General features: G+C 40.4%; 3 protein-coding genes across 3 annotated transcripts; 1 reads left to right on the top strand and 2 right to left on the bottom strand.

Annotated features, from left to right (window-relative positions):
* The first annotated feature begins 10,174 nt into the window (after positions 1 to 10,174).
* Positions 10,175 to 11,709, top strand: LOC121779130 (serine/threonine-protein kinase BSK7-like). Its single transcript, XM_042176466.1, has 5 exons — positions 10,175 to 10,234; positions 10,480 to 10,533; positions 10,790 to 10,981; positions 11,417 to 11,474; positions 11,531 to 11,709. Exons 1-5 carry the CDS (start codon positions 10,175 to 10,177, stop codon positions 11,707 to 11,709), a joined length of 543 nt encoding a protein of 180 aa, XP_042032400.1.
* Positions 11,710 to 13,762: 2,053 nt separating this feature from the next.
* Positions 13,763 to 15,848, bottom strand: LOC121779846 (tubulin beta chain-like). The gene is made up of 3 exons (XM_042177303.1): positions 15,400 to 15,848; positions 14,754 to 15,023; positions 13,763 to 14,625 (listed from the first exon to the last, which is right to left on the bottom strand). Exons 1-3 carry the CDS (start codon positions 15,791 to 15,793, stop codon positions 13,934 to 13,936), a joined length of 1,356 nt encoding a protein of 451 aa, XP_042033237.1. The 5' UTR covers positions 15,794 to 15,848; the 3' UTR covers positions 13,763 to 13,933.
* Positions 15,849 to 18,760: 2,912 nt separating this feature from the next.
* Positions 18,761 to 20,631, bottom strand: LOC121779796 (5-amino-6-(5-phospho-D-ribitylamino)uracil phosphatase, chloroplastic-like). The gene has a single exon (XM_042177224.1). It carries the CDS (start codon positions 20,085 to 20,087, stop codon positions 18,960 to 18,962), a length of 1,128 nt encoding a protein of 375 aa, XP_042033158.1. The 5' UTR covers positions 20,088 to 20,631; the 3' UTR covers positions 18,761 to 18,959.
* Positions 20,632 to 24,949: the final 4,318 nt, after the last annotated feature.

Here is a 24,949-nt window from a genome sequence, read left to right as displayed (position 1 = left end):
GGCGAATCGGTCCCTTCGGGGACATCAGTCAGGTCCACTATCAAATTCATCCCGTCGCCGACGGGTTCCTGTACATTTCCAAAGACGAGGGCTTCTCCCTCTTCACGCAGTAAAGGGGTTGCCCCAGTGATGTAAATAGGGGTTTCTGTCCCCTCCAAACCATCTCTATCGTGGGCTTTGGCACCCACCGCTTGTACAGGGGTTTCCCCCTTACTAACGTTTTCTTGGGCGTCATCGCCCTTTGGAACATCATCACCAACAACAGGGGTTTCCCCCTCAACAAACTCCTCCAAAACAGGGGTTTCCCCCTCTGTACGACTATCAGTAACAGCAGAAAGATCCACACCCTCAGATTCAGGTAGGGATTCTCTCTCAACAAAATCCACAGCGGCAAACACAAGATTCACCTTTTCAGAAATGTCAACCATGTTACCTTTTACCTCTAAAACAGGGATTTCCCCCTCAGTGACAGAACCTAACCTGGGTTCACTTACGGCCAACAATTCCAACCCCACGGTCAGATCTGCTTCTTCTTCACGAGTTTCTGCGGCGGTGGTTTCTTGAACGGCAGTAGTGATTTCTGGAACTGCCTCCGGCTCAGCGGTGGCTTCTTGAACTGTCTTTGGTGGCGGTGTGGTGGATGTTGAAACGGCTGGTACGGATTTCCCCATCATAGATGCGAACATGGCGAACGCCTCCATAGCTTTTTCTGGCCCCCTAAATTTTTGTAGTAGATCAGCCATGAATGCCGCCGCGTTAGAATCGGCGGAACTCGAAGTGTTTCCGGTATTCTGCTTGTTATCCATGAAGAATTCTGTAGAAATTTTGACAAAAACTTGGACAGAAATTTTCTTGGATTAGGGTTAGAAAAAGAAAACCTAGAGAGAAATTTGGGGAATTCTGGATGTAGAGAGAGAGTGAGTAAGGAAAAATAAAAGGCAGCACACGGTTATTAGCTGATGGGTATGGATGAGGACGGTTTTGCAGGCATGACGCTAGCAACCGTACGTCTCCTCATAAAGGTGCCCATTTAGTTTTGAAATCCGAACAGGTGCTAATTCCCGCCAATGTTTTGCTCCCTGCCCCAGTAGATACTCTCTGCAGAACTACACATAAAAAGAATCAAACTAAAAAATTGAAACGCCAGACCCCCCAGATCTAGGATATGACAATATCAAAAACATTCCCAAGGAGTCTGGTATTTCAAAAATATTTTTGGAAGATTATTTTTTTTCTGATTGGTTTGGGTTTTCTTGATTTAAGGAAAATAATTAAATATTTACAAATTGTGTTCAAGTGTTCTCACGATTCCTAGGTCAGGTCATGATAAAACTTTTTGGATACATGGACCTAGGAAGTCCTTAAGAACACTCTCTTCCTAGACCGATAAGGCGATATCAGGGAGTGCGCGTAGTGGCATTTCGTCCACTACACACAGCTCCGAGTTATCCCTAAATACCTTCACACGATGACCGTTGACAAGAAAATGAGTTGAGTTTGAAGCACTTCCCTGGATCTCTACTGCTCCATTTGCACGAAGACTCACAATAGTGTATGGTCCAGTCCATTTGGACTTCAGCTTACCAGCCATTAACTTGAGCCGGGATTGGAACAGGAGAACTTTCTGCCCAACTTGTAGTTCCTTGGTCCGGAGATTCTTATCATGCCAAAGCTTGGTCTTTTCTTTGTACCACATCGCTGATTCGTAAGACTCAAGCCTCAATTCTTCCAACTCCTGGAGCTGCAGTTTCCTCTCTCCCTCACAGGCTTGAGGACTCATATTAATCTCCTTGACTGCCTAGTACGCTCTATGCTCAATTCCCACCGGCAAGTGACACATCTTGCCGAATACTAACCTATAAGGATACATTCCAATGAGCGTTTTATATGCTGTTCTATATGCCCATAGTGCGTCATCAAGTCTCTTACTCCAGTCCTTCCTTGACGGATTAACCGTCTTTTCCAGAATCGCTTTGATTTCCCTGTTTGATATTTCAGCTTGCCCATTTGATTGAGGATGATATGGTGTGGAAAGGCGATGGTGAACTCCGTACTTTCTCATTAGAGCTTCAATAGTCCAGTTACGAAAATGCGTCCCATTATCAGATATTATAGCTCAGGGCACGCCGTACCTATTAAAGATGTTAGCTCTAAGAAATTTCGCTACCTCTTTGGCTTCACATGATGCTGTCGCCTTGGCCTCGATCCACTTTGAAACATAATCAACTGCCACAAGTATGTATGCGTTCCCGTATGAAGACGGAAATGGACCCATGAAATCCATTCCCCAGACATCGAAGATCTCACACACAATCACTGGAACTTGTGGCATTTCGTCCCTCCTGGAGATTCCCCCTGTCTGTTGACACCTCTCACAGTTCTGACAAAACTCGAAAGCATCCTTATGCAATGTAGGCCAGTAAAAACCACTATCTAACACCTTCCTTGCGGTCTTCCTAGGTCCAAAGTGACCTCCACAAGCTAGGGCATGGCAATGGTTCAGCACATCCCTTTGTTCCCATTCTGGTATGCATCTTCTAATCACTTGGTCAGCTCCCATTTTCCACAAATACGGGTCGTCCCAGAAATAATACTTAGCCTCACTTTTGAGCTTCATCCTCTGGGCCCGGGAAATTTCCTGCGAACTGGGCACCTCTCCAGTGACTAAGTAATTTTCCAGGTCAGCGAACCATGGCTCATCATTTTGATGACATTTCCCTTTTTCGGCTTCCCCTGGACCTGTTAACGCCATAATCTCTTCCCAGCTGATAGGTCGAGGAAATTCTTTCACATAGTACAGATGTTCCTCGGGGAATGCATCCGGTATTGCTTCCTCGGTCTCTCCTTGAAATATCCTACTCGGGTGATCGGCCACCTTATTTTCTGTCCCCTTTTTATCTCTGACTTCCCAATCGAATTCCTGCAAAAGCAACACCCAACGGATTAATCTCGGTTTGGATTCTTTCTTCGCCAACAGGTACTTTATAGCCGCGTGGTCGGTGAAGACTATCACCCTCGACCCAAGCAAGTACGGGCGAAATTTCTCAAATGAGTACACTACAGCCAGCATTTCCTTTTCAGTAGTGTCATAATTTCTCTGAGCCTGATTCAGCGTTTTTGAAGCATAAAAGATCACTTAGCTTTTCCCATCGACTCTTTGACCTAGCACCGCTCCCACGGCATAGGCGCTTGCGTCGCACATGATCTCAAAAGGTAGATTCCAGTCGGGTGCTATAATAATGGGAGCAGAAACTAACCTGTCCTTCAACAACTGAAAAGCTTTTTTGCACTCCTCATCGAAAACAAAATCAACATCGTTATGCAACAGGTGAGTGAGTGGCTGAGCAATTCTCGCAAAATCCTTTATAAACCTCCTATAAAATCTTGCATGCCCTAGAAATCCTCTCACCTCTTTCTGATTCGTCGGGTAAGGCAGTTTTGAGATAACATCGATTTTTGCTTGATCTACCTGTATGCCTCTTTCCGATACCACATGCCCTAAGACAATTCCCTCGGTGACCATAAAGTGGCATTTCTCGAAATTCAAAACCAAGTGCTTCTCCTGACACCTCCTCAGTACTACATCCAAACTTGCCAAACACGAGTCAAATGAATTCCCGTACACGGTGAAGTCATCCATAAAAATCTCGATGCAATCCTTCAGGAAATCCGAGAAGATACTCATCATACACCGCTGAAAGGTGCCTGGCGCATTGCACAGACCAAATGGCATCCGTCTATAAGCATACGTTCCAAAGGGACACGTGAAAGTCGTCTTCTCCTGGTCCTCGGGATCCACATAGATTTGAAAATACCCACTATATCCATCCAGGAAGCAGAAATATTGCTTACCCGCCAACCTCTCCAACATCTGGTCAATGAAAGGTAACGGGAAGTGATCCTTCTTAGTAGCCTCGTTCAGCTTCCAATAGTCGATACACATCCTCCACCCAGTAACAAGTCGAGTGGGGACCAACTCATTTTTATCATTCTTAACCACCTGTATTCCTGACTTCTTTGGTACCATATGTACTGGACTAACCCATTCACTGTCTGGTATAGAATATATGATTCCAAGGGATAGGCAGCTTCAATACTTCCTTCAGCACTTCTTCCCTCATGTTCGGATTCAACTTGCGTTGCGGGTCCCTGCAGGCTTTTGCTCCTTCTTCTAGACGAATGTGATGCATGCACATATCTGGACTGATCCCAACTAAGTCAGAGAGTGTCCACCCAATAGCCTTCTTGTGTCTTCGGATCACCTTCAGCAATTTCTCTTCCTGTCCCTCGGTCAAGCTGCTGTTAATAATTACCGGGAAATTTTCATTTTCCTCCAGATACGCATACTTGAGCCCTGGTGGAAGTGTTTTCAATTCTTTCTTGGGAACGTCTTTTTCCTGGGGCAAGGGATTTTTTTCTGTTGCTTCCGTTGTCATTCCCTTCCTCGACCCAGCAGAACCTTCCACACTCACCACATAAGGTGTATTCCTTGACCTAGCTACCTCCGGGTTTGCACAGAATATTGTTTCAGCTAACTCTTCATCTGATAACTCACTTGTGTTCATTGCTTGACACCAACTGGCCACTTCTCTATCAATGGCATGACTCATCTCGGAATTCTCAATATGTTCCTGCATTAATTCGGTCTCAAGATATTCCTGGACCAAGGGGTTAATAACTTCCATAGCATGCAGATTTTCGACGTCAAGAGGTTTCTTCATTGCCTCATCTACACTGAATGTATATTTCTCCCCATTATAATCAAGGCAGATGGTTCCATCAAAGACATCAATGATAGTCTTAGCGGTACGTAGGAAAGGTCTCCCTAAAAGTACTCCGCCAGATTCTGCAGATTCATTATCGCTCATTCTAATCACATGGAAATCAACTGGGTACAAGAAGTCATGTACCTTCACTATCACATTCTCAAGTACCCCTTCAGGACAAATGCATGACCTGTCTGCCAATTGGATCACAACTTTCGTGTCCACCATGCCTACCCCCACTAACTTCTTGTATATAGACAGTGGTAACACATTTATCGATGCACCCAAATCACACATAGCATGCTCGATTCTCACATCACCAATAGAGATGGGTAAGGTAAACATACCTGGATCATTGCATTTCGAAGGCATCCTCCGCTTTTGAATCACTGCAGAGACGTTCTCGCTTATCAAAATTTTCCCACTGGGTCTAGCCTTCCCAGCTATGAATTCCTTGATGAACTTGCTAAACACCGGCAGTTTCAAGGCTTGTAAAAATGGTAGATTAATCTCCAATTTCCCGAAAATATCCATGAAGTCCACCGGTTCTTCGTTCTTCTTCTTGGCTTCCCCCCGGCTTGGGAAAGGCTTCAGTCGCTTCCCTGCTCCTGTAGAGCTTTCAGCTAAGAATTCTCCAGTTTCCTCCCTTACTGCCTCGTTCTCCAACTCCGGCTCTGGATCGAGGAAAAAAAACTTAGCTGACCTTGGCAAGGGTTTCTCCACATTCCCTGTCTTAAGGTCATCCTTGATCCAGGAAGTTCCTCCCTCCAAGTTCCTAGGCCTAGGAATTGTAGCTTCGTCCTTGCCTTCCTTGGGGCTTGTCGCTTCTTTCGTTCTTACCTCTGGCCCATCATATCCTTTCCCAGATCTCAAGGTAATCTGACTTATATTCGCTCTATCCGGTGGCCTTACGGGGGTGGGAATCTTCCCTTCATTTCCCCTCATATCACTAAAAGAAGTGGCTATCTGGGATAACTGCTTGGCCAGCATATCCATTGCTGCCTTTTGCTCCTGTTGAGCTTCTTGAAGCTTGTGCACTACGTCATTGTTCGATTGCAGGTTGTTTTGCATATGCTGCTGAGAACTGACGAGATCGTGCACCATATCATCGATACCCTTTGGTGATTTCGATGGCTGACTGGGCCCTTGCCCTATGCTCAGAGTCGGTCCACTCACTTGACCCTGACCAACGTTTCCTTGACCTCCTGAAGAGTTGTTGTATTGATTTCCTTGACTTTGGTAATTGTTCTAAAAATTCCTTTGGTGCGGTGGTACATAAGAGTTCCCTTGACTATTCTGATTTATGTTTCCCCAGCTCGAGTGGTCTCCTTGGTTCCGATTGATCCAGCTGCCCTGCCCCTCTTGATTCCTTCCTGACCAGTTACCTTGTCTTTCGGGCTGAGATGCAAAGTGCTGACTTTGTTGTGGTGCCGGCTGATTCTGCTCATTGTCAGTCCATCTGAAATTTGGATGGTTTCTCTAGGGTGCATCTCTCTGTCTCCCTGGATTCCAGCTCCCATCGGGATTCCAACTTCCCATTGCATTGACCTGGGCTTGATAATCTCCGTCCTGGGTCCCGTAATATTGCTGAATTTGATTATCTCCTGAACCAGGAGGTTTCTCCTTCCCTTGTGAAGCCAGTGGAATCGTCTTTTCAATCACGTTCAAAAGAGCTTTCTCGAGCCTATCAATTCTTGCTTCTACTTTGTCATCTTCCTGCTCTCTTACAGCATGCACCGATCCTCTCCTCACTGCATTCCCAGGGTTATCGTATGCTTTTTTAGCATCGATCAACTTCCCCAGGATTTCTCTTGCCTCACTTCCTCTTTTTCTTGTGAAATTCCCTCCACTCGAGGAATTCATTAAGTCCTTTGACTCAGGAGTTGCCCCTTCGTAAAACAGAGAGTAGGTCTCTGCCTCTATCATTCGGTGGTTCGGGCATGCATCCAACAACCCCTTGAATCTCGACCAATATTGACTCAGCGATTCCTCGTAATCTTGCTTACACTCTAGTATTTCTTTTTTCAGGGCATTCGTCTTGTTGGATAGAAAGAAATAATCTAAGAATTCCAACTTGAAGTCCCTCCATGTGCGGATAGAATCTGGGGGCAACCTCAATAACCACGTATTAGCTTCCCCCTTCAAGGTAAATGGAATTGCACGTAGGCGATAATCCTCCTCTATTGCATCATTCGGCCTCTTCTGAATACCACACAACTTACTGAATTCGTTTAGGAACTCATACGGACACTCATTCCTACGCCCAGAGAACGTTGGTAAGATGTCGAGTACGTTTGTCTTGATCTCAATAGTCCTCTGGCGTGGATTCATCACTATTGCTTGAGCTGGTTCTCCATCTAAATGGGCAGTGAGCGAACCGATCTCTAGATCTGGATCTACTACTTGCGCCATGACTACTCCCTCTGCTTCCCATGTTTCTGACTCTGTTTCTGATTCGGGTGGTGACTCTGGATCTTCGCGTCCTGACGACGTCCAAGATTCGTCGCTAGTAGATTCACTTGAAAACGGATCTCCCGTGGTGAACCCTGATCTGGTGGTCACAGTAGAGACTGTATCCTTAATCCGCCAGTTAAACTGGTCGTGCTTCCACCCAGATGAGTTGCTCCAGTAGGTAGATCTTGAGCCTCTGCTCATAAACTACAAATAAAGGAGAGAGAAAATAAATCAAAACTATTTACACCACAGGCTCTGAACACTATCACAAAGCACGCCATCCATCCTCGGCAATGGCGCCATTTGAAGGTTGTGCCCGCGAGTGCTCGCTAAGATATGACTCAGGAGCGGAGTGAGCAAGTGTGCACAGAGAAAGTTAATGCAGATACTCGGTCAAGACTCCGCGCTTCTTAAATCCACTGGATCACTAGGTCCAGGAACTCAAGGAACACAGAGTGTTTCTGTCGTTGGACACACTCGACTCCCCTTCAACAATTAAATCCCTCAACCCCAAATACTATGGATTAGTATAGGGAAGCGGGGTCGATCCCACGAAGATGGATTCGTGAAGTAGTGTTAGAGACTCTGGAAACAAGCGGCTGCTGCCACGCAAAGGGTTGAGAATTTTACCTAACTCTAGTCCTAGGCACGAAATGTAAATGCTAGACCTAGGAAACTGTAAACACGCTGACAGCAAACATCGTCATGATCGCGAGGTATTAAAATCACTTCCTAGACCGTGTAAACGATTCACAAATTAAGACTAGACAGAGAGAATAAAAGCAGTGGGGACCACGACTCCAAATATAGCAAGTACGGTAAAAGCTGCAAACAACCAACTCATGCCCTGACTAACAACGACATACATTTCCCTAACCGACTCAAGTACGTAAATGGAGAAAACAGAGCACGTACCTAGATTCAAACAGAATATAGAAATCAGGACGCCGGAAACTTGCTACGAATCGGAAATACATCAGATCGACATAAACTAGGCGAAGCGAAATGAAAACACGTAAACTAGGCATGAAATTAAATCAACACTGCTCAGATTCACGTTGAGTGCTCAATCCACTCCGGATCCAAGCCACCCGAACTCAACAACCATCAATATCAACTCCATAACTCTGATTCTTACAGATCTGCTCCGATCAACTCCGAATTCCAACAATCACAGACAATCCTACAATATCAGCAAGACAAAACCCCGATTCATCCACAAACAAACTCCATTCTCCCAGATCCAACCACGAACCTGAAATAATCCGCGAAAACAACCAACTCCAACAATTCCAACTCCAGAATTCAAGTAAACACAATCAACAAACAGAAATCAACACAATCAACATAAGCGAAAACGAAACTTGATAAGAGAAATATTCAGCAAAGTACGAAACGGAAATTAAATTGTTTCTTCGCCCCACAGAAGGACGGTGTTACAACCCAATCGAGAACGTGAGAAAGCTAGATGTGAACCCAAGGTGCGTCACCCTGAATCTCCCCTCCAAAAGAACCCAAGTGTGTGAAAAGTGAACTAAGTTACAAGCTGTTAGCGAGGCCTCCAACCGAGAAGGTCCCTCCAGCTTGCATGCTTCTTCCTTTTATAGATGCGGACATAGCCTTCTAGAGTCTTCGTAGAAATCCCTATTATACCCTTCAACTCCGAGGCTTCCTCCGTCAAGCAATTTTATTCATAATGTCCACTCTTTCGCCAGTTTCCTAGGACCATGCAAGTGTCCTCTTCCTTTCCTGGATCTAGCGAAAACCTTCACACACCTGGCTTTAAACATGCGTTAGACCCAGCGTTTTCATGAAATAAAATCCCTAGACCGATGCATGAAATTGGCCTTATCAATTACTTTATCACTTATATAGATGATTGCACAAGATATTGCTATGTTTATCTCTTAAGAAGTAAAGATGAAGCGTTCAAAAATTATAAGAACGAAGTTGAGAATCAACTTGGTTGTAAAATCAAAGCGATTCGAAGTGATAGAGGAGGCGAATATCTAGCCCAGTTTGAGGAGTTATGCAACGCAAGTGGTATAATTAATTAAACAACTGCTCCATACTCACCACAATCAAATGATGTTGCAGAACGCAAAAATCGAACTCTAAGAGATGATGAATGCATTGCTACTAAGTTCAGAATTACCCCATAACATGTGGAGGGGAGACTATCTTGACAATCAACTATATCCTAAATAAAATCTCACTCAAATGAAATGACATCACTCCTTATGAGTTGTGTAAAGGAAGGAAACCATCCTACAAATACCTCAAAGTGTGGGAGTGTTTGGCGAAGATGATGGTTCCCCGCCCAAAGAAGTTACAATTGGCCCTAAAACAGTTGATTGTATCTTCATTGGATATGCACTTAACAGTAGTGTATATCGATTTGTTGTTCACAAATCTAAAATATTGACTATTACAGTAGGAACAACAACCGAGTCAAGGAATGCCGTATTTCTAGAAAATACATTTCCTTGCAAAGACAAAGAAGATGTCACAACCAATTCTAAGACGAGAATTGAAGATGAAGCCACTAGTTCTAAATCAGTGGATGAAGAACCTCAATCGCGAAAGAGAGCAAGGCCTGATCCAAGTGATGCAGTACTAAGACGTGGTAGTAGAGTCAGAACACCAAAAATATTTGGTCCTAACTACATTGTTTTTATGTTGGATGAAGAACCAACATCAATAAAAATAGCCTTTGCTGGCCCAGACGGGTTACATTGGAGAGAAGTTTATCAAAGCGAAATTGACTCAATTTTGTTAAACCACACTTTGGTGTTGGTTGATCTACCCGAAGATGCTAAACCTTTAGGGTGCAAATGGTACTTAAAATGAAATTTAAGGCCGATGGAACAGTGGATAAATATAAAGTCCGACTGGAGATAAATAGTTTTAAACAAAAGGAAGGACATGACTTCTTCGATACCTATTCACCTGTAATGAGGATTACATCTATCCGAGTGTTTCGCGCGATTGCTGCTTGTAAAAACAGTACACAGGTAGCAGCCTGAATTTAATTCCTGCTTGTAGCCTCTTTTCTTTTTTTTTTGCTGATGGAAACCAGTACTCCAGTAGTAATAACTAATGAAAATTCTATAGCACAGACAAACCAATTAGCCAAACTTTTAGTGTATTTAATAATTTGGAGTGTTTAGTTTAAAGGAAATTATTAGCGTTGTATAAAGTGTTTAAGTGAACTTTGCAGTTATCTCGTTTTAATAGGTGTGTGAACTTTGTACTTTAGGAACTTCTTATGTATGACATTAGCAGTCCCAGAAAGGTTATTCCAGATTTGGATGTGAGGGAAGACATTACCAGTTGAAACATAATAATAGTAGTATTTACCAGTGCCAGTTTTACCCTAGGACACCCTTTCTGCCATTTCCTTCGAATGGAATCATAAGTCATTTGATGGATTGTACATCAAGCTGTCTCCATTAATTTGGTTTAAATATAATTCATCATTTGATAATTAATACTATTTCTTTTTTTTTAGTAGCTTGGGACTCGATCATTCAGTCGTATTGACATCACTATTTCTATAATTATCGCAGGCCCTTGATTTGATTAAGGATCGAAATCTTCAGATGTTAACAGATTCTTGTTTGGAAGGTCAATTTTCCAATGACGACGGAACAGAGTTAGTGCGTCTAGCTTCAAGATGCTTACAATATGAAGCTCGTGAGAGGTCAAATCCAAAATCATTAGTTGCTGCTGCATTGATTCCTCTTCAAAAGGAAACTGAGGTTGGTTACTTTCTAAAACGGGAATTACTTTTTTGTACACTAGATGATACCATCAAGAGTCTGCCTGCCCCTTGTGATATGTGTTTTCATGTTATAAGACATGCACATGCAGAGGAAATAATTGTTATGTAATTTCTCCTTAAAAAATTGTTTAAAACCTACACTTGTGGACTGTGGTCCCGTGAACAAAATATGTGACCTTAAAATGTAGATTGCAAAAATAACCCATCAGAATTGTCACAAAGGAATGGGGAAGATTATTATCATTGCCACTCCCTTCTTTTTATGTAAATCGACAAGTCTGGCAGGTTGTTTTCTGCTATCTATCTGTACATTTTATGTTACATATTTTGCGTCGAAGAGCATGAGAATCAAAGTTTTCCTGCTTAGCTGCACTTTTTTACTGCTAAAGTAATTAATTGTTTTCCATTGCAGCTTTCATTCCAGATGTGGACAAATCAAATGCAGGATACATTGAACTCAAAGAAAAATGGTGATGTGGCTTTCCGACATAAAGATTTTAGGGTTGCCATTGAATGTTTCACACAGATTTTATGACGAGTCGTATCTCCTATTCCCCGTCGTTTGTGCAGTTTATTGAGGTTGGAACAATGGTCTCCCCAACTGTTTATGCTCGCCGAAGTTTGTCACATCTCATGAGTGATGTGCCTGATGAGGCCTCAATGATGCTGTGCAAGCACAAGTTGTATCTCCTGCTTGGCATATAGCTTCATATTTGCAGGCTGCTGCTCTTTTTGCTTTAGGAAGGGAGAACGAGGCCCAAATTGCACTCAAAGAAGGTTCCATACTCGAAGAGAAGAGAAACGTAACATCCTGAGTGACAGGAAACAGCGTGCAGGGATTTTCCCTTGGTTCAGGGACAGACAGCATCATCAAAGTCAGAGCAACTCATAAGAACGTAATGTTATCGTTGTTGGAAGTATCTTTCTTTACGTGATGGATGGGCATGGGCTGTTTCCCTTGGATTGATGCATCAAATGTTTTCTTCGCTTTGCAGAATCATGCCAAATATGATTGGGGGCAGTGAAAAGGGATGGATCACTATGTTGATAAAGAGACCTGTTTTTCTTATTTTTATTGACACTCATTTCTTGTTTGTTGGTTTTTAGATAATTTTATTTGCTTCAGTATATTGTTTGTATTTGGCATTGTTGTTTCAAATGAGTGCTTGAATTGGGTTGAAAATAATTTGAGCCCCTGATCTCTTAATACTCTTATTCTAAACAACAATTTTCTTTAAGTTAATATATTCTGATGCCTATTGTGCTTTAAGCCATTTGACAACCTCGTGTGTTTTGTCACACTAATTGGAAGTTCATCATTCCTTATAGGTTTGTCTATATGTTAGATTTTGTAGTTATTTCATCCTCTAACTGTCATTAGTTCTGTCAAACAATCTTGTTAGTGTGTGGTGAAAGATCATTGAATGACTTACACACATTGTTTACCAAATTATCCTCATTTACTGGTATATTAGCATCCTGTAGTGATTGAATTGCCTAGAAAATCCTAAATCAAACACATTTGTTCTTCCTTATGAATCCATTTGATGAGGCAGCTTCTAGCTTCTACGAACTGTGTCTTTATACTCCGTGTTACTCCCTCCGTCCCACAAAGATTGTCTAATTTTTTCATTTCCATCCGTCCCACAAAATTTGTCTCATTTCACTTTTTACCATTTTTGGTAGTGAACCTCATATTCCACTAACTCATTTCTACTCACATTTTATTATAAAACTAATATATAAAAGTATGATCCACATTCCACTAATTTTTTCAACTCACTTTTCATTACATTTCTTAAAACTCATGCCCGGTCAAAGTGAGACAATCTTTGTGGGACGGAGGGAGTATGTTATTAGTTGTTCTCCAATGCGATGCACCAGCTATATGGAGTACGTGGTGGCATGAAAGCATGCGTGGATTTAGGGTGACAAATCGTTCGTGCTGGGTCGTTATTGGGTCAACATGATAACGACCCAACCCAATAAGTAAAGCATAATTTATTTTCAAAACAATAAAAATGATAAAATACTTCCTCCGTTCTGTCATAGTAGAGACAATTTTCATTTCGGCATGGAGTTTAAGGAAAAAAATGCTTGTTGTGTGTTAAATGGAGGAAGAGAAAAATACTACTAAGAAAGAATAAAGGGTTTAGGGAGAGAATAAAGTAGAAAAGTTAATAAAATAGAGAGAATAAAGTACTCCCTCCGTCCTAATGTCCCAACTAAGCGGACTCAAAACTTTTGGGCACAGAGATTAAGAAATTGTTTGAAAAGTAGGAGAGAGGAATAAAGTAGGAAAAATAAAGAGAGTAAAGTAGGTGATGAAATAAAGTAAGAGTGATTGGATGTTTTGTTTTTTGTCAAAAAAGAAAATGACTCAAATTAGTTGGACGTCCCAAATAATCAGGTTTTTAACACGTCAATCCGATAAGAACATGAACCCAATAAGGCTTGATCCAAACACATTAATTTCGTGCGGATTCGTGTCGTGTAAAAAATTGACAACCCTACGTGGAATGTTGGAGAGAATTTGTTGAGAATTCTTCAATCTCTCAGCATCTTCACTTTCAAAAATATTTGTGGGGTGCATTTTCTATTTTATTTATTGATTTTATACTAAAATGTTATTGAAATAAGTTGGCGGAACAAGAGGTCTATATGTTAAAAATATAGTGAAAGTGAAATAAAATATTTATTGAAAAAAATGTACTCTTTAAAATTTGGGCTCAAAAGAAATCAATTATGACTCCGGGAGTACACAAAATAAGCAGTAATGAATAAATTAGGAAGATATGATCACAAAAAACATAATTCACCACCATTATTCGTCGATTCAAGCATATACACGCACACGAAAATGAAAACCAGAATGAAAGCAGTAACGAAGCAAAGAAACGAAAGCAAAGGGGCGTGAATGATGAATCAATCAATTTCCAATAGCATCCTCTTCCTCTTCAACATCATCATCATCATAGTCTTGCTGCTCATTATCAGCATTCGCATCCTGATACTGCTGATACTCCGACACCAGATCATTCATGTTGCTCTCCGCCTCCGTGAACTCCATCTCGTCCATCCCTTCCCCCGTGTACCAATGCAGGAAGGCCTTCCTCCTGAACATCACCGTGAACTGCTCCGACACGCGCCGGAACATCTCCTGTATCGACGTCGAGTTCCCCACGAACGTCGACGACATCGCCAGCCCCGTGGGCGGCACGTCGCACACGCTCGACTTCACGTTGTTCGGGATCCACTCCACGAAGTAGGACGAGTTCTTGTTCTGCACGTTTATCATCTGCTCGTCCACCTCCTTCGTGCTCATCTTCCCCCGGAACATGGCTGACGCCGTCAGGTACCGCCCGTGCCGCGGGTCGGCTGCGCACATCATGTTCTTCGCGTCCCACATCTGCTGCGTCAGCTCCGGGATCGTCAGCGCCCGGTACTGCTGGGACCCGCGCGACGTCAGTGGCGCGAACCCCACCATGAAGAAGTGTAGCCGAGGGAACGGGATCAGGTTCACCGCCAGCTTCCGGAGGTCGGAGTTCAGCTGCCCCGGGAACCGGAGGCAGCATGTCACCCCGCTCATCGTTGTCGATATCAGGTGGTTCAGATCGCCAACTGTGTAGTAAAATGAGTGTAATGATTCAGTAGAGGGTGAGGTCTAGTTATTCAGAATTTTAAAAAAAAGTAAATGAAACTTTAAATTGACGGAGACTTTGACTTGGTCTTAGGGAATGGAGACTTACAGCTTGGGTTTGTGAGTTTGAGGGTGCGGAAGCAGATGTCGTAGAGGGCCTCATTGTCGAGGACCATGCACTCGTCGGCGTTCTCGACTAGCTGGTGGACGGAGAGGGTGGCGTTGTAGGGCTCCACCACCGTGTCGGAGACCTTGGGCGAGGGGAACACGGAGAATGTCAGCATCATGCGGTCCGGGTACTCTTCTCGGATCTTTGAGATGAGGAGAGTCCCCATCCCGGACCCTGTGCCGCCTCCCAACGAGTGGCATATCTGAAATCCTGCAATCATTTAACATAACTGAGGTGTTTGTTTTTGGCATGAAACTTAAGAAAGTGGGATTTTGTTAGTTAAGTGGAGGTAGTAAAGTATGATAGATCATAAAGTTGAAAGCACAAAGTAAGAGTATCGATTTTTGCCAAAAAAAAAAAAGAAAATTGAGTCACTTACCAAGGAACTTTCCAAAAAGAAATACGAATCATTTAATAAGAGACAAAGGAAGTAGTAAAATACATGATGTAACACGATTTGTAAATTCTTTGGTGACAGTGAAATACAACCATTATGATCCATAATAGTAGTAGAATATGAAATGTAACACGATTGGCAAATTGTGAACATGTTTTGAGTAATAGTGAAATACGAAATGTAACATACCTTGCAAGCAGTCGCAGTTCTCAGCTTCTTTACGGACAACATCGAGAACGGAGTCAATGAGCTCGGCTCCCTCGGTGTAGTGGCCCTTGGCCCAATTATTACCGGCACCGTTCTGGCCGAAGACAAAGTTATCCGGGCGGAAAATCTTGCCGTAAGGGCCGGTCCTGAGGCTGTCCATGGTGCCAGGTTCGAGGTCCATCAACACTGCCCGAGGCACGTACCTCCCTCCGCTAGCCTCATTGTAGTAAACATTGACCCTCTCGAGCTCATTTTTCGACGTCCCCACGTAGTTTCCGAGCTCGTTGATGCCGTGCTCTGCGCACACCACTTCCCAAAACTTGCCACCAATTTGGTTGCCACATTGGCCTGCTTGAATGTGAAGAATTTCTCTCATTTTTTTTCTGTGTGTAAATGCAATGTTTGTGTGTCTTTGATGGATGGAAACCAAATTAATTAATAGGGTGTGGAGATGATTATAGTATGCATGATTGAGACATTGATATTTATTTTTCATATATGAATATGAGATAAGGTTAGAAGCAATAATTTCATGTGGGCTTGTTTTTCAGCCACCATCAAAGATTCTGAGCTGGAAGGGAAGGAGACAAGGCAACTAACTGCATCATCATATCTCATGTGGGCTGCATAAAATTCCAAGATCATTCCATCTATCTCTTTCTTCCTATAGTCCCATTAAAGACCTTGTCTAAATATATACATTCAATCAACCATTTATGGCACCCACCATTTTCACGATATTTGTATGGTGAAATTTGATTTTTGTTCGATATCCAATGTTTTTTTACAGGCAAATAGGCCGCGTCACAGTGAAATCGAACACAAGATCTTTGACCTTGAACATTACCATTCTCCCGTGAGACCAATTTACACGACCTCGAACATTACCACTCTCCCATAAATTTTTTGGCTATTTTTAGATTACAACTCCCTCTGTTTTATAGTAGTGAAGCCATTTTGTCATTTTGGTACGGTCTATAATAGTGTAATCATTTCTCTTTTAGTAAAAAATCAATTCATTTCTTACGTTACTCTCTTTTACTTTATTCTCTCTTCATCTTTCTATTTTTTTTCATTTTTTACTTTATTATTTCTTTACTTAGCCCACCTAACACAATTTTTCTTAAATCACGTGCCGAAAAGAAACGATACCACTAATATGGAACGGCTTATTCATAATATAAATATAGTCTGTACTTATGATCTACTTTTGTTCATTTAATGGTCTAAGTCATAATTTTCAGCCAACTAATGAATACTTTTTTTTGTTGGTTTTAATCATTCAAAAAAGCATTTTATGTTGGCATATTGAATTTCATATTCGTACTTGTTTCTTAAAGTTTAAGTTGGTTGGAAATTTTAACTAAATAATATAGATAATTGCTTATCATATTTTACTCCTAATATTTTGAATATCAAGCTTAAAATCAGTAAGAAGTCAAGTGTATGGAGATGGTATGAGATTTAGAAATCATTATTTTGGAGGGTGGGATGTGATGTATATCAATCACTAATTTTAGGTGAAAATTAGTGTTCCTTAATGATAAAGAATGAGTTTAGACATAGTAATCGTCGGTTGCCAACTTGTGGCATCTTAATTAATTGAGAGAGAAGAATGTACAGGAAGCTTCAATTATTGATGCAAATCAATCAGTGTTGATTCATATCTCTATTTTTATTGCAAACTTCTCTCTCATCTCCAGCTTGTTAAAATATGATTATAGGAAAGCCATTTCATTTTTAGGCAAATTTAAGTAGCACTAGTATTTTTATAATCACGTGTTTCTCTGTTACATTGCATTTAGAGTTGATTTAATTCAACCGTCCTTTAATTAGCAGTAATGATATGGAAAATTTGAAAGTGTGGAGAAAAAAAATACTAGTACTATTAAAAGTAAATGTCTATACACATTGTCAGTGAATAACCAGAGAGGCAGATATGGCTTTGCTATATTCATTGTTGTTTTATTAAGCATGCCAGATATTTGGTTCCACAACTTGCTGCCTCAAATCACAGTCAACAGTTTTTGTAAAATATTGAGTACATTATTCACGAAAACAATCTCATGTACATGTATTAAAAAAAAATTAATATGTAGTATATATATACTCCCTCCATCCGCCATTAGGAGTCTCATTTGTAGGTGGTACGGGGTTTAAGAAATGTTAATAAAAGTGGGTGGAAAAAAGTTAGTGGAATATGGGTCACACTTGTATATATTAGTTTTAAATGAAATGTGAGTGGAATGAGTTAGTGGAAGGTGAGACCCTATTACCATTTATGGTAAAAGTGAACCGGGAGTCCTATTCGTGGATGGATAAAAATGAAAAAACGAGACTCATATTCGCAGACGGATGGAGTATTATATATAGGGTAGTCCCATTTGGTGAAGTGGTTCAGCCAACCAGTCATGAACTGTCGGTAGCAACAACAATCAACACTATATGATAATTACACTATTCATTATTTATATAAAATGTTTCATCGTAAATTCACACTGATAGAAAAGTTAGTTAGAAGTTTGTATAAATAATTTGTAGAAAAGGTTTGTTAGCATTTTATTTACTGTTCTCTCCGTCCATCTATACCTCTATAGTAGAGGCGTTTCCTTTTAGAGGCTCATTCTAGAAAAAAAAATAATACTCTCTCTGTCCATAAAAAATAGACTAGTTTTACTACTTTGGACTGTCCACCAAAATTAGACTAATTCTAAAAATGAAAAGTTTTAAACGAACACTAACATTTCACGTCGTTCTAAATATGGACCCCACAATCGACTAACACTAATTTTCTCTCCCTCTCTTTTACTTTACCAATTGCGCATTAAAACTCGTGCCGTTTACAACTTTATCTATTTTTTGTGGATGAGAGTAATAAATAGTTAACGTAAAGATATAGTAGTATAAAGTAAGCGAAAGAATAATGTAAAGAAGATTCTTCTTTACATTATTCTCCCGCTTACTTTATTTTATCTCCAATTTAACTATTTATTATTATCATTTTTGAAAAAAATGAGTTTCATTTCTTCTTTACATTATTCTCCCGCTTACTTTATTTTATCTCCAATTTAACTATTTATTATTATCATTTTTGAAAAAAATGAGTATTCAAAATGAAACGCCTCTGTAGAGGGCCTGATAGAGTATAGTATTTCGCTAGTTATTTAAACAAAATCAACTTTTTACCTATATGAGATAAAATATTTCAACATTGTTTCATATTGTTCAAACCTTCTCCACTATTCTAGATTCTTAAGAGCTTCATCCAGTATCTATTTATCCTATACAATGACCTTCTACTATAGGATAAAAAAGGAAATACGGATATTTGAAACAAATAGTGTAAAAGAAAGCATATACATAGTATTATATTATAAACATTCTACATACATGATAATGCACATGGTAACCCAATGTAGACTACCTTCTGCATTTCTACACACTTTTTCCTCCTTTACAGACTTGTATTTTGGTCTACAACACATGATAAAGTAGGTGTACATGCCCAAGAACTAGAACATCCTGTACATTTGGGAAGAGTATCACCAGAAATCATCATATACACCTACTGATGTCGAAGGCGGTTGGTCGTCTTCAGCCTCTACCTCCATCTCCAACTCCGGCTCCAGCTCCACTGCCTCGATGTCAGCAAGGTTCTTCAAGTCAACCACCGAGAGCTCATCAAGGTGCCGGACCACAAGGTCAGCCGCCCCAAGCTCGTACACGGGGTGCTTGCTGGCAACAGCAACACATTTCATCCGTGCATCATGTGCAGCCTCAACTGTCTGATTCGAGTTCCCAAACACTATGCACCGTTCGGGTATGAACTGCAGGAGCTGCGCTGCGTACATGAACATCTCCGGATCGGGCTTCCCTCTGTAGACATCCTCAGCAGTGACAATGACACTGAAGACTCCTTCAATGCCGATCACTGCAATGGCCCTTTCAAGAGACTTTCTAGGCCGGGTGGAGACCAAAGCCACAGGCACCTTGTGATGCACCAGAACGTTCAAGAACGTCTCGGAGCCAGACCGGAATCTGTACATACCGCCCTGCAGAGCTTGGTGAATCTCCTCCTTCCTAGACCCCATCCTTTTCAACACCCCCGGGTCCCTAGACCAGCAGAGAACCTCTGCTATAGCCTGCTCGTTCTTCATCCCTTCTATTCGCCTAAGCATAAAGGCCGGTGGTGGCGACTTCCCTTCTTCCTGGGCAAGAGTCAACCAAGCTTGCTTCTCAAGATCTGGATTGTCCTCAACCAGCACCCCTTCCCACTCAAATATAGCACCTAGCCAACCACAACCCATCCTCTCATGTCGAAGCAACGGATTCTTAAGGCCAGGGTTGTCAGCCTTGTTTTCCGGTGGCCACAGCCCCGGACGACTATCCACACCAGAGTCAATCCCGGGCCTAAACCCTCTAGGTATTCGGTCTTCCTCACGATAGGAGTGTGCCTCCCTAGTCAATTCAGCAGCCTGAGCCTTTATCACAGACCTAATCGGGTGTTTGACATGCCATCTTCGCACCGAAGATGAGAAACCATCCTTCCTATCCATTAACTTGGTAAAAGACAGGCGGCAGTTATGCTTGTTGGCAGCATATTTCCAATTATAGCTACTAAAAAACGGCCGGTGCCCTAACAGAGACGTTGCAGCTATTGAATCCACCATCCTTTTGTAATTAACAGAAGCCTAATTCTATAGTAGTATTTGTTTCGCAAATCAATTAAGTTCCTGTACCAACTATTTAAGCTAATTCTTCAAAACTAATCAATCCAAAGGTAATGATAAATCGCACGCAATAACCATACAATTCAAACCTGTAAAGATTCCAACTTCACTGATACTCCATCAAATTGAATATCCCAATTGAGGAATTAAGCTACGCCCCACCCAGCCAAGACAATAAATTACAACAATAGAAACGCCCCTAGATTCCTACAGCTTAAAAAGGGGGAATATCTTATATGCATATAAAAACTGAATGATTCTAGCTAATTGAACTCCGATCAGGTAAAGGAAACAATCGCCTATGCTTTGAATGTGTGTATAGAAGGAATTAAAAGAAGAGAAAAGCCTCAAACCTGGGTGGGTGGATAGTTTAGATGAGGGCCGGGGGAGAATAAATTACAGAGAAAGAGGATGAAAGAGGAGATTTTTATTTTGTGTTGAATGTAAACACGCATGCCTTTCCTTATTTGTGTGGTTTACAAGATGTGGAAGAAATACGACATTTATTTTTCCAATCGGTACCGTGTAGAATCCCCTTTTGGTTAGACAATGACTTCGAATTTAAGTATTGTCTCACAATACTCGGAAAATCCCAGCAGGGGCTGTGCTAAGATAGACAATTAAATAAAAGAAAAAGAAAAAGAAAAAGAAAAAGAAAAAGAAAAAGAAAAAGAAAAAGAAAAGGAAAAGGAAAAAGAAATAAGATAAAAGGATGAGGTCTTTCTACTTTTGTTCAAGTCGAATAATGGAATTTCATTTTAATGAAGAAGATTAGATTTATTCCGGAAGAGGGAGTGACGCATAAGGGTTATGCGTCGTTATTAATGAAACGCACAACCCTTATGCGTCTTTGGTTAATGACGCATAACCCTTGTGCGTCACACTGGTTAGTATTCTTGCCTGTCACGCGGGTGACCCGAGTTCGATCTTCGGCAACGACGCATTTTTTTAATTGATTAGTATTTGATAAAAATGAGTTATTCTAAACATTTGTTTTTGGCAAATACATATTACTCTTATAAAAGAATTAATTAAAGAAGTTAATTGGAATTATTTTACGAATTTGATAGACACTTCGCATAAGCTTCTTTTGTTACAAACATGTCTCAAATAATTTCATTTGAATAATGGCTTTGACTTGGCCAAGCTCCATTTAAAATGAAGTAGTATTAAATCAGAATAAATGGAATCTAACAATTTTTGGAGTCACCGATGTTTTATCTATTTCAATGCTTAAATAGACCCACACATGTTTTTGTGTCATATTAATGCATTTATAAGGTATTTCGCATGTTTTATCTATTTCAATGCTTAAATAGACCCACACATGTTTTTGTGTCATATTAATGCATTTATAAGGTATTTCGCATTATTTTTTTACACGTTGTGGGAATTTTATTTAAAAGAGGGCATGCTTTTGATTTTGTTTCAATGGAATCAAACTTCATAATTTTTATTAACTTCACAAATTAATTATTGTATTGTGGAATAAGATTAATTATGAATTTAAGTATATTTCATTTAATGGTTTTGTTATAATTATAGTTACTTTTTAAAGTTTGTGTTGATTTTAAAGTAATCGAGGGTGATAAACATAAATAATAAGAGTAATATGTATTTGCCAAAAACAAATGTTTAGAATAACTCATTTTTATCAAATACTAATCACTTAAAAAAATGTGTTGTTGCCAGGGATCGAACCCGGGTCACCAGCGTGATAGGCAAGAATACTAACCAGTGTGACGCACAAGGGTTATGTGTCATTAAGGTAAGACGCATAACTCTTATGCGTCGTTAAACGACGCATAACCCTTGTGCGTCATTAACCAAAGACGCATAAGGGTTGCGCGTTTCATTAATAACGACGCATAACCCTTATGCGTCACTCCCTCTTCCGGAATAAATCTAATCTCCTTCATTAAAATGGAATTCCATTAACATGATTTACCAAAAAAAGAATTGTTCCATAAAAGGATCCATACCTGCGTTTTATTCAATAAAATCTGTGTTTTGACGCACAGCCTCTGCTGTTCCTTGCCCCCGCAATACTCTCCCCTCCATTCTCAAGTTCAGATTTAACTTGGCACTTGTTTTGTAAAAATGTTATTCGCATAAATATCACCTAACTTTTGAAATTTTAATTTTATCCTATCAACTTTAAATTTAATAAATAATATCACGAACTTTGATTGTGAAGTCAAAATTTTCATTGATGATAGATTCCAGCTTATTAAAACGGACATGGCAAACGAGTTGATTGGTTTGAATTTTTTCATGGCATTTGAATTTATAGAGTATGATAAATGGTTATAGGGGTGACAAATTTAGTTAATAATGGGTGTAGTGAAAGGAAATGAGCTAGAATTAGATTGATATGGATTAAGTAATTATAGTTGAACTACAATTATATTAATTCATGAGCACAACAATCATAGAGCCCAAGTGACTTTTCAATTGCATGACTCTTCATTGTTAGGATCGTCGACTGCAACATTAGTTTGATATTGTCCGCTTTGGGTCAAGCCCGCACGGATTTGTTTTTGGGTCACTCCCAAAAGGCCTCATACTAATGGAGTTGGGGTAGCCCATTTATATGCTTGCAACTCTTGTCCATTCTCCGATGTGAGATATGGTTTGCTTCACCACAATTCACCACAATCCTCCCCTCAAACCAAGACCACCAGACCAAGACCAGGATCTCACACAGGTCACAGGCCCAACCCAAGGCCACCGGACCAAGATCACACACAGGTCACACAGGTCACCCCAGGTCTTGGTCGAGCTCACACACCACATCGGAGAACTTGCAAGCGCAACCCACCAAACCCCGACCCTAACCGGGGCTCATCCAGGCCCGACCCATAGCCATTGGGCTCTGATACCACTTGTTAGGATCGTCGACTGCAACATTAGTTTGACTTCCCTCACTCATCCGATGTGGAATAGGTTTGTAACCCAACAAACCTCCCCTCAAACCGAGACCACATCGGGAACGCAGTCGACACAAACATGGGTCGTTCCAACCCTGGCCCCTGGGTCATCCTGGGCGGCCCGACTCTAACCCGAGTCCTTCAGGGCCCGACCCTAACCGGGGCTCATCCAGGCACAACTCATAGCCACCTGGGCTCTGATACCACTTCTTAGGATCGTCGACTGCAACATTAGTTTGATATTGTCCGCTTTGGGTCAAGCCCGCACGGATTTGTTTTTGGGTCACTCCCAAAAGGCCTCAAACTAATTGGGGTTGGACATGAATTATATACACCTTCCAACTTCCCTCACTCATCCGATGTGGGATAGGTTTGTAACCCAACATTCATCTACTTAATAATGGTTATTTAGTCTTCATTGTGGAGAATGAATAAGGTGGTGAAAGTGGAGGGAAGAGAAGAGACACGAGATAGAAAATACGTAAAGCTTTGTAGAGAGAATTCCTAGCTTTCTTCTACATACCAATTGTACCGGGATAGTTTCTGCATCAGAATGGATTGTACGTGGACCTCGATAGTAATGGATTCAACCTGCAGAATTCAATCAATCGAAGAAAACAACACAACAAGTAAGATTTAATTCCGTTGTGTTTTACATGCTCAACTTGCAATATGATTATAAATCTAGATCTTTATTCTTGTATACTATTTCCGCTGCGCTCATTAAATGATTACAAGAATTTCTTACATATGCTTATTTAAAAAGCTTTGAACACATACACTAAACAAGGTTTTCATCAATTCTCAACAATGTTTTAACATAAGTTGTGAAAGAGAAGGTGACATTTAGTACAAGATTTCTCGTATATGAACAAGAAGAGGCGTTTCTTATTTTATTAAAGGTAGTAAGGTAGAAACATAACTTAAGATTAGAAGTTAAGCAAGATATCTTAGTTCGAGTTTTCAAAATGAAAGCATTGAATCATGACAAACATATGACTTATCTAAAGCACAAGAAAGTGTTTGACGAACACATTGCACGCAAGGTTTTTTTTTTTATCATATCAAATCATATTAGATAAAGTATTCTTTATTTTCTTCTATTATCACTCACTCTATAGAAAATATCAAACTACTTAAAAACAAAAAAATAGTTACTACAATGAAATATTTAATAGTATAATATTGGAATTAATTGAAGAACTCCGTAGACACTAATATACGAGCATGTTATTAATGACGTTTATTTAGTGTGATAGTGATTGATTAAAATAATTCTAGACTAATTCATTTGCTTTTGTAAATTACTAAATTAATTAATTATGGAGTAACTATTTTATCATTTTACTTCAAATACTGAATACTTATGTTCTATCAATTTATCATAGGAGTATTATACAAAGTACTATAAAACATCTTATAACTGATCAACTTAAAATAGTTTCACAGATTTAATTAAGACCAAAAATACTTTAAATACATACCAACCACTCAAAATTACTTCAGATCCTATTTATTTCCTATGTCTAATTTGAGATTTGTCCTAGAACAAAAAAATTAGTACTCCACCTCAATAGTAACTTATAGTATTAGTATTAAATATCTCATATTTTTATTTTTGAGTGTTCACTTAGTACTATTTTTGAGTATTCACATTACTCCATTAACTCATTTCACCTATATTTTAGGGCACAAATCATCTGATGTGCCTATAAACACAGCAGGGCGTGCTGTACTCCAATACGGTGCCGTTTTGCCCAAAAATGCTGCAATCCAAATTGTAAAAAAGATTTGCATTTCATTTTCTTCCCTACTATGACACACTTTGGTGCCGCTGTAACGTTGTTCTTCTCCAAAAATGCTTTCTTCCCT

The sequence above is a fragment of the Salvia splendens genome, chromosome 19 (genome assembly GCF_004379255.2).
Source record: "Salvia splendens isolate huo1 chromosome 19, SspV2, whole genome shotgun sequence".
Taxonomy (NCBI): Eukaryota; Viridiplantae; Streptophyta; class Magnoliopsida; order Lamiales; family Lamiaceae; genus Salvia; species Salvia splendens.
The sequence above is the reverse complement of the archived record's forward strand: the minus strand, read 5'-3'. Positions and strand labels throughout refer to the sequence as shown.